This window comes from Rosa chinensis, chromosome 6 (assembly GCF_002994745.2).
Source record: "Rosa chinensis cultivar Old Blush chromosome 6, RchiOBHm-V2, whole genome shotgun sequence".
Taxonomy (NCBI): Eukaryota; Viridiplantae; Streptophyta; class Magnoliopsida; order Rosales; family Rosaceae; genus Rosa; species Rosa chinensis.
Window position 1 is genome coordinate 37,358,320 of NC_037093.1, and position 19,405 is coordinate 37,377,724.

At 37.7% G+C, this 19,405-nt stretch overlaps 2 protein-coding genes and 1 long non-coding RNA gene across 10 annotated transcripts; all 3 read right to left on the reverse strand.

Annotated features, from left to right (window-relative positions):
* Positions 1-5,870: 5,870 nt before the first annotated feature.
* LOC112169009 lies at positions 5,871-7,399 on the reverse strand. The gene is made up of 4 exons (XR_002924486.2): positions 7,305-7,399; positions 7,068-7,125; positions 6,579-6,657; positions 5,871-6,117 (listed from the first exon to the last, which is right to left on the reverse strand). It is a non-coding gene; the product is annotated as an uncharacterized LOC112169009 (long non-coding RNA).
* A 641-nt stretch (positions 7,400-8,040) lies between these two features.
* LOC112169042 (3-ketoacyl-CoA thiolase 1, peroxisomal-like) lies at positions 8,041-10,663 on the reverse strand. 4 transcript variants are annotated; one of them, XR_005802122.1, is made up of 4 exons: positions 10,364-10,663; positions 8,820-9,507; positions 8,472-8,579; positions 8,248-8,388 (listed from the first exon to the last, which is right to left on the reverse strand). XR_005802122.1 is itself a non-coding variant. In XM_040509327.1 (3 exons), the coding sequence occupies exons 1-3, from the start codon at positions 8,826-8,828 to the stop codon at positions 8,269-8,271; spliced, it is 237 nt and encodes a 78-aa protein (XP_040365261.1). In that variant the 5' UTR covers positions 8,829-9,612; the 3' UTR covers positions 8,248-8,268. The 4 variants fall into 4 exon arrangements, 1 of the variants encoding a protein (XP_040365261.1); XR_005802124.1 differs by lacking the exons at positions 8,248-8,388; positions 10,364-10,663 and adding an exon at positions 8,041-8,199 and having other exon boundaries at positions 8,820-9,612; XR_005802123.1 differs by lacking the exons at positions 8,248-8,388; positions 10,364-10,663 and adding an exon at positions 8,041-8,214 and having other exon boundaries at positions 8,820-9,612.
* A 3,234-nt stretch (positions 10,664-13,897) lies between these two features.
* On the reverse strand, positions 13,898-18,081 carry LOC112168778. Of its 5 annotated transcripts, none has more exons than XM_040509744.1 (8): positions 17,915-18,081; positions 15,703-15,779; positions 15,387-15,560; positions 14,963-15,136; positions 14,760-14,867; positions 14,571-14,640; positions 14,353-14,451; positions 13,898-14,217 (listed from the first exon to the last, which is right to left on the reverse strand). In XM_040509744.1, exons 3-8 carry the CDS (start codon positions 15,527-15,529, stop codon positions 14,119-14,121), a joined length of 693 nt encoding a protein of 230 aa, XP_040365678.1. In that variant the 5' UTR covers positions 15,530-15,560; positions 15,703-15,779; positions 17,915-18,081; the 3' UTR covers positions 13,898-14,118. The 5 variants fall into 5 exon arrangements, with proteins under 5 accessions (XP_040365678.1, XP_024161465.1, XP_040365677.1 ...); XM_024305697.2 differs by lacking the exon at positions 17,915-18,081 and adding an exon at positions 16,769-17,268; XM_040509743.1 differs by lacking the exon at positions 17,915-18,081 and adding an exon at positions 16,507-17,268.
* Positions 18,082-19,405: the final 1,324 nt, after the last annotated feature.

The window sequence follows — 19,405 nt, forward strand, 5'->3', positions numbered from 1 at the left end:
AGGGTTTTTGTCTATTTACCCCATTTTTAGAGATTTTTTCCCCACTTACCCCATTAAGTTTTTTTAATTCCCTCTTACCCAAAACACTCTAAGGAGGTTTTCCCCAGGGTTCTAAAAATCTGCCTAGGCGGCACTCCAGCGTTCCGATTCATGCCTAATCGATCGAGCTAGGCGTCTGGCCGACTTGCAACCGCCTAGGCAGTCCTGGGCGGTTCTTGCTCGGCGCCAATTAGGCATTCTGAAAATGATTTTTTTTTTCTTTAGTTAAGGGCTTAAGGCTGAGGTTAAAACGAAATCGCCGAAATATGGTACCCAATTCCCAAATCGTGAAACTGCTGCAGCCATCGAAGCAAAACCCTAATCTCCCACCGGTCGCCATCGCCATCGCCACTCCTTCAGTCCATCGTCATCGCCTCTCTCCAAGTCTTCAGTGAGTTCAGTCATCGACTCGTCGCCGTCGCCTCTCTTCAAGTCGTCGTCGACTCATCGCCATAGCAGTCTGAGTTCAAATTTTAAAACGATGAAGTCGCCGCTCTCTAGCTCTGTTTTGCCCCCTCTGGCTCTCCTCTGTCCTCTGACTCCTCTCTAGCTCCAGTTCCAGCCTCGCCTTCGTCCTATTGAGAAGTCTTCAATTTCTAGGTAAGTTGAATTTCTTGGTTTTGATTTTTGAATCGATTTGTTGTGGGTTTTAATTCTCTCCACGATTTCTCACTCTTTCATGAATTTCTGGGTTTTCATTTTGAAGTATCGAGCTCGTCAGCCTCACCTTCAAGTCTTCAACTGGTTGCCTTCGAGTTCTTGGTGCGATTCAGAAATTGAACTGGGTAAGTTACTGCCTTGAATTAGATATATTGAGTTTGGTTGATCAGGCGTGTTGGATTTAATGAATAATGAATATGCTTGATGCTTCTGGGTTTGTCATTCATGAATTAGGCAGTTTTGATGTATTGAGTTTGGTTGTTTTGATGCTTCTGGGTTTGTGATTCATGAATTGCAGTTTGTATATGTGTTTTGACTCTAAATTGCAGACTTGCAGTTTGGCTGAGTTTTGTAGTTTGAGTTTGTGTTTTGAGTCTTTTGACTATGAATTGCAGTTTGGGTTTGATTGTAGTTTAGAGCCTAGGAGAAGTTGTAGACTTCAATAAATTAGAGAACTTCATGAGGAGGATTTTGAATCGGATGAAGAGGAAGAAGATGAGATGAATTTTGAGTTTGAGTCTGATGAGGAGGGAGTACTAGAGGGATATGGAGAAGAAGAATTTGAGGATTAGGCTTGGAAGAATCAAATTTGCAATTTTTTCAGCTTTTTAAGAACTCATTTTTGATTTCTTGTTGAACATTTTATCTATATTTTGAGTATTTTAGCTTTCTAATACATTTTATATTTTTATCTATATAATTATATGTTATAAAAATAAAAATAAAAATGAAAAAAAAAAAAAACCGCCTAGTCCCCGCCTAGGCGGGAGGCGCTTGTCCCCGGCCTTCCGCCCGACTAGCGCCTAGCGTTTTTTAGAACCTTGATCTTCCCTAATACCCCATTAAGATTTTTTTTTTTTAATAACATTTTACCCTCACCCCTTTATTACTTAGAGAGAGAGAGAGAATGGAAGAGAGATAACCCATAGGAGACTTCGCCGGAGCCCGTCACCGGTCTCCGGAATCCCGTCACCGCTCACCGAAAATGTTTACTGCCCCAATAGACATCTACTGCCCCCCAATAGAGGGGCAATCGACATCTATTCCCCCCGATAGACGTCTATTGGGGCAATAGACATCTATTACCCCTAATAGCCATCTATTGTCCCCCAATAGATGTCTATCAAGCCTGTATTCAATAAAACTTTCGGTTGCCAGAATATGAACTAATCTCCCAAAATTTAGACAAATAAAACTTTGTTTAAAGAAAAAAATGAAGAGATTATATTAATTTTAAAACGTCTATTGCCCTCCAATAGACGCCTATTGCTCCCCAAAAAAAAACTGCTCTGGGCACCCAAAAAAATACTCTAGGCACCCAAGTCAAGAGCCCGACCAAGCCACCGGATCGAAGCACCTCTGAAGCTCGCTGCCAACTTCTCTCACCTCTCCGAACCTCCAGTCCTCGTCAGAGTTGCGAAGAGCCGCGCTGCAGGTGAAGCAAGGGAGCGGGCGAGCGGCGCCGAATCTGGGGAACACGCCGGCATGGAGCTGGTGAGGTTGGAATAGTCTGGAAGAACGAAGTAGCCTGAATTAGATTCGATTCGAGCTTATGGTTGCGGCGAAAAAGCCGACGTGGAGCTGGTGAGGTTGCCGGAATTCGTTCATGGTGGTTGAGATAGGAAGTTGAATTGGAGAAGATTGATGGAGGAAGTCGACGAGCTCGTCGGTGAATGAACCTCGATCAACATCTGCTGGATCTGCTTGGAGATTGGGAGTTGAATCGAAGAAGATCGATGGAGGAAATCGGCGATATAGCTCCGGTCAGTCGGCGCCGGAAGTAGAGAGAGAGAGAGAGAGAGAGAGAGAGAGAGAGAGAGAGAGAGAGAGAGAGAGAGAGAGAGAGTCGACGTCTGGGGAGAGAGAGAATGAGTGGCAGTTCTTGTAATTCATTAATTGAGTTAAGGGTACAATGGTCATTTGCTGTCAAATTGTGTATGTGGAAATAAAAATCTGTTGTTGGGGTAAGTGTGATAATTTTTGTTCATTTTGGTGATTTTGGTCAAGAACCCTTATAATTTATATTTCATATGCGATATGATCCTACATTCCAAAAGTTCAGGTAGACTCTTTACAGTACTGCCCACTATAATATACACAACCCTAAAAGCAAAAGGCCTTGATTCAATTGGGTGAGATTCACCCACTTATAAGTTATATTTTATTTGTCACTTTTTCAATATGAGATTTTTTCTCTCCAACACTTGCAGTTAAAATAGCTTTGCAATAACAACTCATCAGTAGCCAAAGAGCATCTTCCAGGAGAAATTAAACCAGCTGTTTGTTCTGATTCTGGTTATCTCATACATTTGTCTCGCATATATATCCAGCACATACAATATAATGGAAACTTTAATTATTACGATCAATATAAATATATGTAAACTTCCACTGTTTCGATTTATCAATGTAATATTGGGTTCCACGTGTGGCTGCATTTATTAGTTCGATCTGCTGGAAAGCTCAGACTTCTTCAACTGTTTGTTACCACTTTTTGAACATGAGAAGACGAAGATCACTAACAAATAAACAAATAATTGTCGAGCAACTCACAATTAAGCTCATGAATATGAACACGTATATCAATGACTGTGAGGCGGCTACATATTTTGTATATATACAGCTCACAAACAACTCACACAAGAGACTCGCATAATAAAAAAAAACTCACACAAAAGACCATAAATCTTTATACTTATTCTATTTATAAGCTCACAGCTGCTATGAATGTAATAGAGAAGAAGAGGAAGAAGGAAGAGAGATGAAGAAATTGCTTCTAAAAAATATGAATGAATGAAAAAATATATAACAAACTGATTAATATCCATAACTAGTAAGCTTGTCGGGGACTGATCAAATCTAATTAGTTCCCAGAATGTATGATATTATTTAAATTGCCTTGGGCTTGAAGATGTCTTGTTTTGAAGTCTTTGTGCCTAGATATATTAGACCAAAACGAACATTATAAGCTTCTGTTTAATTGTAATGTCGAAGAAAAATCAATTGGCATATCTCCAAAGTACCAATAATTAAGTAGGCAAGTACAGTCCGTCCGTATAATCGCTCCAAAAGAGATTATTGCTACCACGTACTATATATAAATTTCATAGCTAGTTTTTTACTCAAAAAAGAAATTCAGAGCTAGGGAAACATACAGCACTTGCTACAGTTCTATGTGATGGAAAGTTAATTACAAAGAGCTTTTATTTCTGACTGTAGCATGTGACAGAATATTTGTCGGTCTGGCCAAACTAATCAATTTGTAGGGTACATCTTTTGTTAGATACCGTAAATTTACTTGGCAAACTAAATAAATTTATGACCAAGGGAAACCCTAAGGCCTACTCCGGTTGGAATTTGTTCTGGTACGGCAGCGCACGGATGTCGGCGCTGGCCTCCAGCCTCGCCGCCGTCATCGGTTTGCTGCCGAACAGGCATTCTAATGCCCATGGGACTGCGCTGGAGGGTCTTACTCAGGTTTTGTCAGAAGTTTTGGCTGGGATGGTGGCAATGGCGGTGGTTGTGCTTCACGGGCCAGTTACCGATTCCCGCTGCTAAGTTTCGTGGATCAACGGTGCCATGGATCTTTGTTGATGGCGGTGTGAGGTTGCGAGGCCTACAGCAGGGATGAGTTTTCTGTGGTGATGAAAGTTGCGGTGGCGTGGGTCAAGACGGTTTGGATCGCTGGGACGAGGGCGTGGCGGTGCGGATCATGGAGACGCGGGTCGGGCGACGAGGTTCGGATGGATCTCGGCCGGACAGTGACGTGCGACGGGGTGATGGGAGGCGCAAGTTGACTGGCCCGAATCTAAATGATGGGCATGGAGTGTGGACTACCTTATTGGCATGGGTTACGAATTGTTGGGCTGGGGTTCTGCCCTTGTCCATTGTTTTGGGCTAGGATTTAGGCCTTTAGCCTAACCCTATGTTTTTAGGTTTGTCTAATTACAATATTTTTTCTTGTATTAGAAACTTAGATATTTAGCGCCTCCGGCATAGTACCAATGGAGGATCCCTGCTACCTCTACATATTTGATGGTATAATGAGTATATCTATTTCTATGTACCACTGTGGGTACTACCACTATCTTCTTGTCTGCCTATGTCCTTAAATGGTAGCGAAAGAGTATGTAACGACCAATTCTACCTTGTGATGAATATATTATTTCGTTCCACGGCTTGACCCAAAAAATAAATAAATAAATAAATTTATCACCACAAAAAATCCTTAAAGATTAATATTTTAATCTCAAATTTTAATATTAAATTAAATAATGAGTGACTACAAAATCATTGATCACCGGTGAGTGGTGACTGTGAGAGCATAACTATAATTTATGAACGGTAAACGATAATGACCTGATATGAATTAGGAATGACATTGTTAATTTTGGTTTTCTCTTTCCTATATTTACTATCTCCTATCTTTTCTTCAAGAACTCAAAAAAAAAAAAAGTACTTTAATTTCAATTCTTGTAAAAATAGAGATATTTACCCACTATTACAATAAGTTAATCAGATGACGGAGATTTGGAGTTGTGTGATGACTAGCCTCACTGTGGTCTAAACGAGTGTTGTGTGATTGAAAAATCACACAACGGTGAATTCACCGTTGTGCAATATTCATTTCCTCAACAGATATTTAGTTCTGTTGTGCGAATTCTGCGCAAGAATGTGCCTGGCATGGCATGCGCGGGGATGCCTTGGCATTGACATGGCCATTCAGACAACAGAAAATGACATTTAGCTGTTGTCTGAGATTCATAACACACAACAATTATATTGTTTATTTGTTGTCTGAGATTCATAACAGACAACAGATAGAATTTTTTCTTTGTTGTCTGAGATAAGTAACAGACAACCCAATGAAATGATATATGTTGTCTGTTGATTGATTCAGACAACAGGGATAATTTTATTTCTGTTGTGTGTTATGAATCTCACACAACGGAATTTTGTTATTTTCTGTTGTTGGTTGTTAGTTCACACAACAACTATATTGTCTTAACTGTGGTGTGAATATTGTAATCGAATTGGCTAACATCTAGTAACTGTTGTACGAGAAGCCCAAATTTTGAATCTTTTTACAATCAGACAACATATTATTTTGCATTATTTTTCCAGAAATAATGCTCAATATATTACTATATAAACAGTTTTATAATCCACATAATTCAAGTATTATCATTCAAACATCTATACATTCAAGTAACGAGATAATGTACCAAACAAGAGCATTCCTAGCTAGTTATACATAAACCAAAAACATTCATATTCTCAATGGCTCTTAGCCTTCAACTGCCTTTGGCTTCAATAAAACCTAGAAGGACCTGCTCCAATTCCTTTATACTTTCTGCATATTTAGGATCATCAGGAATGTGATCAACTTCCTTCATTACACCCAAGGCGTCAGTTTCTCTGTAATATATTTAGAAGAAGTAATTAGCAGAAGAAATGCTTTAAGGAAACGCCAAATCCGCTAGACAGATACTAAGGAAACAATTCTCCACAGTTACAAATGCTTTAAACTCATAAATAAAAGCATGAGTACAAGGGACCATCTAATTCAGTGGACCTTAGACTACTATGATCTATGACAATAACATGAGCCCAAATAAGGACAAGGCAACTGCAGTAACAATGGAGAAATATTTGCTCATGTTTAGATAACAGAACCTAAGAATACACTAGCTATTATATATTCATAAACTAGGCACCATTCAGAAGTTTCTCAAGTAATTTGTTGCATGCTCCACTCATCGATCTATCTGATTACACATTGAATGTTTGAAATTATTGCCACCAAACCAAGTTTATCAGAGGACTGGGAATCATACAAGAAAATGCCTACTGCATTTTTTCCAACAGAAACAATATACCTTCTTTAGCACCACCTTAGGAGGCGGAGGCTTCTGATAAAAGCTTGGCATCAGAGTTGCTCTAAAAGTCAGCTTCTTCCTGACATAAGCAATGAAAATGCAGTAGGACTTTTAAAACTACGGAAAATCACCAAAACCCAAGTCATCACAAAAGGAGTAACAGAAATAATTTTGAAATCCTGGCCAACAAAATAGTAAGATGCATACTTAAACTTGACTGGTCCAGAAACTCGGCAAAAAACCAAATATTACATCGTTTTTTTTTTTTTTTGGTAAAACATTTTTAAGTACGAGAAATTAGATGCAGCATAAGTAAGATGAAGAAACAGTTATCAGTACATATTAGTTGGAAAGAAAGAAAGAAAGAAACCAACAACAAATAAGATAACTTCCAGTATCAAGTTTCATGAGACTTGCCATCAAAAATAACAAAATAATATACAAAGAAAATTAACATTTTGTTTTAAAAACAAAGAAATCAGGACTTACCCCTGAATCTATTGGTTTCAGCAGCAAGTTTTCCAGATATCTCAAATGATGGTTTTTGCTGCAAATCAAGTCACAGAAGAAACAAAAAGTAATATAATTGCTGCCTTCTACCCAAACGAACAAATAATTTGCAATAAAGTAAAGATACTTGGAAGAAGTAGAGATAAAGAATAAGATCCATCCCAGCTTGCAGATGGTCACTGCAATAAGATCCATACCAAGCTATGTGCTACTCACCAATTTTTCTGTGCTTCCAAGGCTTCCTCAGTAGTCCTCATCATAGCTACTGAATCATTCTCATCAATCCTGCTCAAGCAAACAATCAACAGCTTGTCAAAGACATATCCAGGCCTAATAAAAGAGTGCATGGAAAAAGTAAAATGTAACATAGCCCAAAGAATAGTAACCCATATTTGTGTGAAACTAGATTAATAAACTATCGTGCATTCCGTGCTTGAGGGGAGTGCACTGCTGCACTTGGACCCTTGAACATAAAAATGAAATTTTAATCCACAAAGTGGTTCTCTTGGTGTTCCCTATTGCAATGTCTTTGGGAAACAACAATTCATTGATACCCAAACCCTTATGCATGTATGGAGTTTCTTATACAAATTCAATTCAGAAAAGTCCACACTTATTGGTCTTCCACTACTACTATCAGTTGGGCAAAATATTGAATAGACAACCAATATATTTCTGAAAACGATTTGAATTTTAGGGGGAAAAAATGCTACAATTGAGCAAGCAATTTCATAGTACAAAACTATACATTAAAAGAAACACTGAACACCATACTATGCTCAGAGCATTACAAAACTATAAAGGTATTGAGAAAATCTGGTAGATATTTCTTCCAGTGACCATTATCTCTTACTAATCACCAAATTTTTTTTAAAAAAAGTGCACGTTTTATTACTTTTGACAGCATGAAGATTTACTTTGTTAACTAGGCTAGAGCATACTACTTCCACTAACCTCTATCTTTATTTTTTCCAAAACTAAACTAATTTTATTAAAGTGCAATCCAAGGAAAATACATATGATGACCCATAGATTAATCAATTGTTTAAAATGTAAACATAATGTTTGAAAGATCAACTCACCCGTGCTCAGCCTCCCTCGACTCTAGCACCTAGAAAATAGTTACCTACAGTTAGACATTTCAGATAAGAATCAAACAGATGCTATTCACATATGCTTTTCAAACATTATCTGTAAAAACTGCAAAGGAATTGCACATTACCTTGGTTGCCACAGGGATAATTTCATCTTTAAATCTACCAGCAGCAATAACAACAATTGCCTTTCTATGAGAGTCAACCTAACAATATTATGCAATAAAAACAATCAGTAAACAAAAGGAAACTAGGTTATAATAGCACGGTAGCAGAGTTATCAACTTACTGCAGCCTGATCTTGCTCCTGCCTTGAAACAGTAAAACAATGAGCAACATTTTCTGAGGTGACCCCCATAGGAAGAAGGCAATTATGGGTTTGTTTAAAGATCTTTACCTGAACATAATGCAAATTCATGTTAGAATGCTAGAATCTTATTAAAGAAATCAGTTGGAAAAGTGTCCACGTGTCTATGTATATAAGAGGACGCGCCGGGGGGGAGTACCTTAGGATTAATATCCCCTACCTAGCTCCAATACCTATAATAAATAAGAAATAATCCAAAACAAAGAACTGTTAAACCTATGCCACTCATGAGAATATCCTGAGACAGTGAGAATAGTCTGATACACTCACCAATGTCATAACTGATGTAGCTCTTATAGAAGCAGCTATCCTGCATTTGCTAGCTCTTTGAGACCTGGAGCCAACACGGTACTGAGAACAATATCCCCAACTTCCTTGGGATTCAGATTGGTTTTCTCAATCACTGCTTGCAGCAAAGCAATCACCATAACATACAAATGTCATTTTAATTAATTGAGACAAAAATAAGATGAGCTGTAAGAAGTGAATTATGTATGTGTAGCATTGCAACTCAAGCATAATATTTACGCATTAATGTCTTTTGAGATAAAGGCATGAATCAAGGATGAGGATGTTATACATGTATGACACAGCAAAATGAGTTCATGTGTATGTTGCAGCTCAATTAAAAGTCAGCTAGCGTAAGAGGAATCTACATGGTTGTGATACCTTTTCTCAATGACACATGCTCACTTGTGAATAAACTAATCATGATGCTAGTACAGAGAAATGGCAAAAAATGGCATGCTCTTGATATATGGGCATTAATTGCTTGGTTGATCAAGAATGTCGTGCATTTATAGGCATGGTTAAATAACATAAGTAGACATTAACACGTATATAGCTTTCAGTCAATGGATAAGAGAGACTTATCTGTTTGAAGCATCTCCCAATTAATGAACAATAAAGAACTCTGGGGTGCCCAGAGAAGTTCTCGATCAACTCGATCCCGGTTGAGCTTTCAAAAGAAAAAAAAAAGGTAAGGAATGATATAAATATCACATTTGAGCTTCCAAAGCAAATGCAAACACACACAGAATCATTTGCCTATGCATAAACACACACACACACACACTTTTCTCAAATACCAAACAGAACTGCAAGCAACAAAATCAAAATCAAAACCCAAACCCAAAACAAAATACTTCTTCTTTTTCTATGGCCGAAACTGCCTGCACGGCCACCGTGACAAGTCCTTCCTCCTCTGTCAATAGAACGGATGAGGGTGACATGCTTTCTCTGTCTTCCCAAAGAAAGCATGGTAACTCTTATCCATTCTATTGACAGTGGTTCTATATCTTAGACCTCAATCTGCAAAATTCAACAAAATATTCAAAACTTAAGCCACACTATATGAACATGTACTAATTATTCTCATCTGCAGAATGAAAAACACATAATCTACCTGAATGAATGGGAAAAAGGGAAGAAAAGTCATGCCTCTCAAGGCTATCCACAAGCTGCTGAGGCAAGCCTAATTTCGAAAAAGCCAGCTCGTCTTCATTAGCCGCTCAACCACCTCACTCTCCGACTCATATTCCGAATCCGAGTCCAACTCCTCCTTCAAAAAGTCCCCTAGTCCCTTGAAGGCCCCTTCACTGAGCACATAATTGGGCGTCCAATTCCAAACAAAAGTCAAGAAAGACAATAAATCTCAAGTCGAGACAACCCGCAACCCCTAATCTAAGCAGATGTAGAGAGGATGAGACAACCCCCAACCCTTTGTACCAGAATCCAGAACCTTTCAATTTCTGTAAATAAACCTTTGATGGCCGCTTTAGGGTTTGTTAGAGAGGACTGAAATGAACTCGTACCTGGCAGATTTCGCACTTGGGCATGTGGGAAGTGGAAAGAGAGACCCTCAATCTATTGTACTCACAAACCAATCCAATATAGGGTTTGACTAAAACGAAGCCAAAACAAAACCCACCTTCGCCGGAGCAATATTCTTCCCATTCCCACTATGATTTCTAGGGTTTCAAGAAATCCACTGCAAATGGTTTGATTTCTATGCTGAAGAGAAATGAAACGGTGTAAGTGGTTAGCTAGGTTTTGATTTTGAGTATATGGGTTGCTGGTTGGAGAGAGCAATTGGGGCTGTTTTGGAAGAGTAAGAGTGGTCGTCGGTTTGGTGGGAGTAAATGGGGATAAAGGTTTCAATTAAGTTGTTTGGTGGGAAACTTTAATTTATCTCAAGTTTCTCCAACAACAGATAAATAAAGCACTGTTGTGTGAGTACATGATAACAAAGCAGGATGGGAGGGAAAATTTGCCGCCTGTGTCTAATAGATTTCATCAAATTGAAACTTTGCCGCGCTGTGCAATTTGCTTCCATGGTCAGACAACAGAACCATAATAACCTGTTGTACAAATATGTGAATCTTACACTAGGTGTACCAAGTAGGATTTATCAAAGTTCATACAACACTTCGTTATACAACAGATAATGAAAAACTGTTGTGTGATAGTTCAAATTTCATTTTGGTGAGCTCATTCTGGGAGGGAATTATGTGCTCATTTCCCTCCATTCTAGGCCTCACATTTACACAACAAAAAATCCTTAACTCAGTTGTGCAATGTCTTCCTGAAAAAAAAAAGTTTTCAATTTCCTTGCATTCACACAACAGAAACAGATTTGTACCGTTGTATGATAGAGTTTGTGTTAACACAAAATAGCAGATTTTGGTTCTGTTGTGTGATGAGTGTTGTGTGTTTCGATTTTTGTAGTAGTGACCTTTTATTTGTGGGTACATTGCTTTTCTACTCCTGACTCGGAAACAATCGCTCAAAAGGGAACCAAAGTTCGTGATAAGTATGTGCAAGATGGTGCATAGTGGGTTGATTTTGATGTTGGAAATGGTTTTGATTCAAACTGATATAACTAAATCATGTAATATACACTAAGCTAAGCTAAACAAGTTGTTATGAAATGGATGAGACTTAAAGCTTAGGTCTTCCACCATAGCCTCCCTTGTATGCATTAATGTTCAAACTATAAGCGATGCAATCCAAGTACCCAATTACCCTCTTAGCATCCGGTTACGACTATTAAGGCCTAAACTCCTTTGATTTTATCAATACCAACCAGTTAATTCTATAATTAACTATCTAAAAATAAATTCCATTACAGATTAAGTATCAATTCATTGCTCCTATAAGCATAAAAATTAGAGTTTAGATAATCAAGCAAGCAAATCAATCATAGTTCTAGGTGATTTTAACTCACTACCCTCATATGCACACATGGTGTGCATTCATGCTTTCCTTGCTTAAAGGTAAACATTCTCTACACAGAACTTCATGCTCTATGCAAATGTATGCAACTGATCAATGTCCTTCACTGCTTGAAAATGGAGGATGGCAGAGTGCCAATTCCATTGATTTTCAAGGGCAACAAAGGTTAAGGAATGATCCATTCTCAAACACTTAGAATGAGGGTTGGAGAAATCATCCTAACTTCAGATGGAGGGATAACGACAATGTTCAGAATGTCAACGTACTCCTACAACCATGCACCTCTGGGATTCTATCAAGCGAAACTGCAAGCTCAACCACCCCAACCTCAAGCATTATACACTTCAAATGATGAGATGATCAAGGCGCTCCAAGCTTCAACGCAAGCTTTGATTTAAGGTCAACAACAAGGATATAGCTTACCTAAAGAAGTAAATGGGCCAAATTGTTGATTTTATGAGCAAGGGAAGCTACCAAGCAACACCATTTTGAATCCAAAGGTAAACTTTGAAAGTGCCAATGATGTAACCACAAGGAGTGGAAAGAAGCTTGAAAAAGTATCTAAAACATCGAAGAAACCAAGGATGTGCTTAAGGAAGAAGAGAAGCTCACAACCAATAAGGAAGAGCATAATCCAACCACCTCAACAGAGGAGGTTAAGGTCCCAACGTCACCCCCATAAGTGAAGGAACCGAAAACCAAAGGTATGGACTCTAACTCTTCCAATTCGGTTATTGCTAATCCTTCTTCCTCTTGTTTGCGTTTTCGAAACAGATTTGCAAAATCCAAGGAGCAAGAGAACGAGAAGAATATCTTAGACATATTTTGCGATGTCTAAGTCAATATCCCTCTCTTAGATGCCATCAAGCAAGTGCCTAAATACGCCAAATTCCTCAAGGAGATATGCACTAAAAAGAAGAAGTTCAAGAATGAGATTGCAGCTCTTAATAATGAAGTCTCAACTGTGCTTCAACGAAAGCTTCCATCGAAGCTTAAGGATCCCGGGTGTTTCACCATTCCATGCATTTTGGTGCAAAAAGGTTTGATAGTGCTTTACTAGATCTAGGAGCTTGTATAAATTTAATGCGCTACTCTGTGTTTTCAACTCTTAATCTAGGTAAGCTCAAGGAAATGTCGGTGATAATAGAACTTGTTGCTCGCTCATTATTATAACATGTGGGAGTAACTGAGGACGTGCTAGTGCTTATGGATGGATTGATCCTGCTAGCTGACTTCTTTGTTATTGAGATGGAGGAGGCACCTTTATCTATATCATTTCCGTTGATTCTAGGGCGTCCGTTCATGGCCATAGCTCACACCAATATCAATATGTTCCATGACATCTTCAGCATGGAAGTCTTTGGGAAAACGATGATGTTTAAGGTGTTTGAGCCTATGAACCTTTTGTTCAATGAGTGAGAACATTTTGGTGATGATAAAGGAGCAAAAGAAGAAGTTTGGTTTCTCAAAACTTAGAAAGCACCCAAAGTTAAGGCATTAGCTCCCAGTGATTCAGATTTATTTTCAAAATTAAGCAATGGTCATTCTCCACCAATCATTACTACAGAAATTGAATCAGACGACAATTAAAAACTGTCGTCTGATATAGAGGGTGGCTGTCGTCTATCTCGGTGACGTCTGATGAAGGTGCATTTAGAAAACTATATTCTAAATGACTCGGCATCCATGTCGACATGCTGTCGATAGGCTCTCGACAACATTAACTGTTGTGTGAAGTTTACTCAGACAACGGGCAACTTAAGCATCCGTTGTATGTTTCCAATTAAGAAGTCACTTTTTCCTATAGCCGTTGTGTGACTTACATTCAGACAACTGTTTTTTTATAGCATTAGTGATATGTTTTGAATTCAGACGACAGTTTTGTGTTTTGTGGATGTTGTGAACATTCAGTACTCGACACAGTTGTGGTGTAACGCTTTGGACAATGTTTTTGATTCATTCATGTTGTCTGAATTGATATCCATCAATGATATGAGTAACAAATCTACTCATACGATATTTTTTTCTTTTTGTTGTCCTGATTGTATGATTCACATTTAATAATGAAATCAAAAATCACCAAATAAACAGTAATTACCAATATGTATTATATCTAATATTGTTATAATCCACATAGTTGTACCTAAATGGATTAGACAATGCAAAATAAGGAGCATTTCTATAATACTCCAATACCAAAAGATGGAGCACATCTATACTACTCCACTAACAAAATAGGTCCATAAATGTACTTTAAATTGTCACTTCGGAGCACAAATACACATTTCCTCCCTATTTCACTTCAGAGCTTCTACGGCATGAGTAACTACATACTTTACAGCTTGAGGATGTTCTTCACCACATAACTTGCGATCTCATTAGGCACTTCATCAATTTCCACTTGACCATAAACATGGTTGGCTCTCCTAGCCCACTGCACGTAACCGTTTAAAAGTCACAACGAATTAAACTACGACTCATGCCATTTGATAAACTTAAACAAGACTATTCTGAAAGCTAATGGCAAACATGCAGACTTGTCATTTTCAAAGTGAGAACTTTTAGTTACCTTATCTGCAAATGACAAGTTTGTATCATGGATGATATCCCTCATATATCTCATCACAAAATAGCCGCATTGTTTGTTTTTTGGCTGTGATGGAATACCCTAAAAAAGTAGACAGCACACTATCATTCAACAATATATATATATATATATACACACATATACTACTAATTATTGACTAAATTATTATTCGAAAGGAAATAACTATATCGAACACATACTGCCGTGTTCTTCCATTGAACAGAACTTCGTCCTTTCTTGTTACGTTCCCCTTTAAACATTGATATGGCACTATATATAAGCAGACCAACATAAGAACCAACAATATATAAGTTCTCTGACCAATATTAGACCGGACCAACAATGTATAAGAAAACTTCCAGTGAACCAAGGAGTTTTGAGCAACTTACGTGTCAACAATATCTTTCCATTCTCCGCCTGCAAGACGTCTTCTCAATGGATCCATAAAATAGACAATTTCATTGTCCGGATCGATCACAGTCAACATCCAATGAACTCTACAATTCATTTAAATTAATTTAGAGAAATATCCATGTGCATGTAATAGCGGCAATCATATGATAACAAAGGTTTAGTTTAAGCATACACATACGATGCATTGTAAGGCAACAAGAAAATCTGATTTGGAGGAGCACTTATGAGGCAATCTTTTATACTTCGGGACCTCGATGTTGCCCTCCCACACCCTTTCTCACCAGTCATTGCAGGGTCAATGAAACAAACCATGTCTTGCATTTTGGACTCTTTTAATACATCATGCAAGTACCTACAGCATAAGGAACATGCACATGCATATCACATACTAATAAATAACCAAGAAAGGTCCTGAATAAAGCACAAATTTATCTCATCAACCCCATTAAACAAAGCAAGTACAAAGAATGTAATAGCGGATCGATCACAGTCAACATCCAATGAACTCTACAATTCATTTAAATTAATTTAGAGAAATATCCATGTGCATGTAATGGCGGCAATCATATGATAACAAAGGTTTAGTTTAAGCATACACATACGATGCATTGTAAGGCAACAAGAAAATCTGATTTGGAGGAGCACTTATGAGGCAATCTTTTATACTTCGGGACCTCGATGTTGCCCTCCCACACCCTTTCTCACCAGTCATTGCAGGGTCAATGAAACAAACCATGTCTTGCATTTTGGACTCTTTTAATACATCATGCAAGTACCTACAGCATAAGGAACATGCACATGCATATCACATACTAATAAATAACCAAGAAAGGTCCTGAATAAAGCACAAATTTATCTCATCAACCCCATTAAACAAAGCAAGTACAAAGAATCAATTGTAGACTTGAATTGACTAACCTTATTTTGCTATTATAAATTTCCAACAGCTTTTTGAGCTCCCTTTCTCTCTCACCTTTGCAATCACCAATAGTTTCCTGCCAAAATGTAGCAAAACAGGTAAATTAGTACAAAAGTTAAGCAAAACAGAGAGTAAAGCAAGTGTTGGATTCAAATCACATGCACCTTGTTCTATATGAAAATAATTTAACTAAGAAACAATTATCATCAAAAATTCATCCAACCCAGTAAAAGTTTTTCAAGCAAACAATTTTAGATCCATATTAGTAACATAAAAAATTAGACTATTTTCTAGTCTTTTACTGCATAAACCCATCAGTAACAAATATCATGACAAATCGAGTAGAGATCTAAGTCTTGCAAAGTTATGATATTCAAGTTAGAACGTAACATTACCCAAAAAAAAAAGGAGCAGGAGCGGTAGTATCATAAGAAAATAATAAATTATCTTCAAAAGTTGCGCCCTAAAACTTCTCCATCTATACAATAGTATAAATGCAAAACTCTATAGATATATAACTTCTCCATTATACGCAACAAGAAATTTTTACCTATAAAATCATATCCAAATATAAAGAAATCGAAAAATCATCAATTACCATGATATGTTGTAAGAACAGAAAATACAAGGTATGAACACATTACATGTGAACAACAGAAAACCAAGTATGAAAGAAGGGGATTGCCACCCTTATGGTATGTTGTGAGAACAGCAAACAAATGGTTTGTACACTTTTGATTATGTGAACATCAGAACACCAAATATGAAAGAAGGAAACGAAATGGCTACCATCAGCCTCACACCTAACTAAATGGATTTAGGACTGCTGACGCAATAATCAACAATGGTGTTATGCATAAAAGTGCAAGGCTCGTTCATAAAGGATGGGAAGAATCCCTACAATGGTGGGCACAAAATATAGGATTCAAAAGTCAATCACATTATATTTGCTTCACACTATACGCTGAATTCTTAAAACAAAATATAAGGAAGTATCATTTCATTACTGGGGAATTTCAAATCAAATGTTATAATGAAAATAAAGCAATAAAATTATCCACTAACTTTTGAATAAAATAATTTCCAGCAACGGCGCCATTCACTTGGATAGTGGGAAGTATTCCCGCCTGTCACGCTGGTGACCCGGGTTCGATCCCCGGCAACGGCGCCATTGACTTGATACACATTTACGCAAGCGTACGTATCGTTGTCAAGATAGGGAAGTATAATGCCCAAAGTTATCGTACCACGGGGATTAGTGGCTAACCCACAATCCTTGGATAATTAGAAATAAAGACACGTAGCAAACAAATAAAATAAAATAAAACTAATCTAAGGCACCAAGCCTTAGCAATGCTCGGCTTTGATTTTCACTAAAGCCTAATCAAAACTAAGAGCCTAGTGATGGATATGCACAAATGAGTGGAAGGGTTTAGTGTTTGGGGGTTGATTCTAACTTAACAAATAATAATGAAATGTAAAGCAATAAAAAAAGAAAAGTGAAATGTAAACAATAAAAATGAGAATGCCGGGTGTTAGGGAAGTTCCTTCACCCAAATCTCATATGTCGGAAGCTAATCTAATATAGATGCATATTTCCTATTTTGGCGGTAGTCGTATTCAAGGCGGTTCAAGGCTCAAGGACCGAAATTCCCTTTCATGGTATTCCTACTCCGGTTCAAGGGCCGTAGGGACTCACTTGGCATGAATTAGAGCCGGTTCAAGGGTCACTAATTCACATCAAGAGGCGTAGATATTGAGGAATTAGACTACTAAGCAACCCGCCCGCGCAATCATGCAACGGGTGTAAATCACCATGCTTATAACCCCTCGAATACGAAATTGAAGGTTTCTAGCTTAGGAATTAGAGGGGGTCAAGCCTCTAACTTCATCCTAGACATGCTCAAAATACACACCCTAGAGTTGACTAGGCTCCTAGACATGCATTTTAACCCAACAAAAATAGATATAAGCATCCATCATATGAAAATTGCATCATTACATTAAATTAAACATCTTTTACACAAAATTTGGGTTAGGGACACAACCCTAACCCCCAACAAGGAAATTACTCACAACCCATAATCATAGACATCAAAATTACAAAATTCAAATAGAAAAGAGTAGAGAAGTGTAGGAGAAAACAAGAAAAATCATGAATAGCTAAAAAGCTAGCATGACTAGTCTTGAATTACAACTCCCACAAAATACCCAAATATTGAATCATGTAGAGGTTGAGCTCTTTGATAGATTCTTGAAGCTTTGGGTGAGTAAATCCTTGAAATCCCTAAAATAAAACTAAAGAAAAGAGGAAAAATGGAGGAGAAGAAGGAGAGGAGAGAGAGCAGCCCAAAAGGGCTGCCTCTGTTTTTGGTGTGGCTGCGGCTACTGTTGGTTCAGGTCTCTCCCTCTTCAAGCCTTCAATACAATTATATATGGGCTGTTGTGGTGTGCGTCAGGGAAGAGATAAAAAGGTGAACACGTGTATGGTGCAGATTGGCAAAGAAGGAAGAATAATGAAATGGTGAACGGTGAGATGCGGCTGATCCGTGCAAGGATGAAAGAAAGAGCTCAAGGTTGGTTGACACGTGTGGGAAGACTTGCTTAATTAAGCAACCTTAATTAAGGTGCTGCACGTGCATGGCTGATAGACTCCCACAAAACTTGATTAATTAAGTAATTAATCAATTGATTAATTAACTTAATTAATTAAGATGCATTATTTATTTATTTTTCTTTTTTTTCTCTCTTCATTCTTTTTCTTCTTCTTGCAATTCCACACATACTATCGGAGACACTCTTTTAATGGCCTTGACTATTCTTAACCCGCGTAAACTATTTCATCCTTTCATCGAGACTCCAAATTACTCCAACTTTGCTCCATTTTCGCCTTGTTTATTCAATTACGCTTATTTTCTACAAAATAATAAAAATGGATTAATTACATTATAATTGACTTGAGAATTAGCTTAATTCTAGTATTTTAGATATAATTACACATATAAAAATACGTGTAATCAAAGGTAATGCAACTACACCTCAAATGGCTACACAGACAAAATATGCTATCATCATGCAGCTTCGAAAGCACTAGTACCCCAATACCACCAACAATTAATATTAAAACTGGAGGAACAAACACACTACAAAATGTTAACCAGGCTCTTAAGACTTTTCAAATATAAATGTGATCCATAAACAACAAGGAAACAAGCACAAGAAATAAAAACAAACCAAAAAACACCACAGAAACAAACTCTGCACCAGATATCCTATTATTTCCTTCCATCCATACCACCCACCTCACAGCTCACACCACAACCCCAAAGGATTTTTCCCTTTTTCAAAGGTAGTCTTAAGAGACAGCTTGCTCTTTGTTTGAGCTCCTGCACTATCATTAAAACCCACCTAGATTATCACTCTTCTAATTCCTCTTTCTTTGTCTCGTTTCCTCTATATCTTTTCCTTCCTCCTCATAATCCGTCCTTCTACTCTATAATCAGAGCTAGTATTACATGGTTATACCATGTTTTCCCTCAAAACCATCCACACTCTTAAACAATGGATCAATGAGAAGTGTCGATTGAAAATCTACTAAACTACACAATCAAATCAAACAACCCCTTCACAATTCCTTAGTACCTAAGAGCAATTAAGAAACAAAGATTTCAGAAACCTAATCATATGATCCATATCAGACAC

Coding starts and splice junctions, on each gene's coding strand:
- LOC112169042 (XM_040509327.1), bottom strand. Junction 8,389..8,471: donor AGGAGCAAGATCAGGCTGCA/GTAAGTTGATAA, acceptor TAATATTGTTAG/GTTGACTCTCATAGAAAGGC.
- LOC112168778 (XM_040509744.1), bottom strand. CDS start 15,529: ATGCAAGACATGGTTTGTTTCATTGACCCTGCAATGACTGGTGAGAAA. Junction 15,137..15,386: donor TTGTTGCCTTACAATGCATC/GTATGTGTATGC, acceptor CTTATGCTGTAG/GTACTTGCATGATGTATTAA. Junction 14,218..14,352: donor ACTTGTCATTTGCAGATAAG/GTAACTAAAAGT, acceptor GGTTACGTGCAG/TGGGCTAGGAGAGCCAACCA.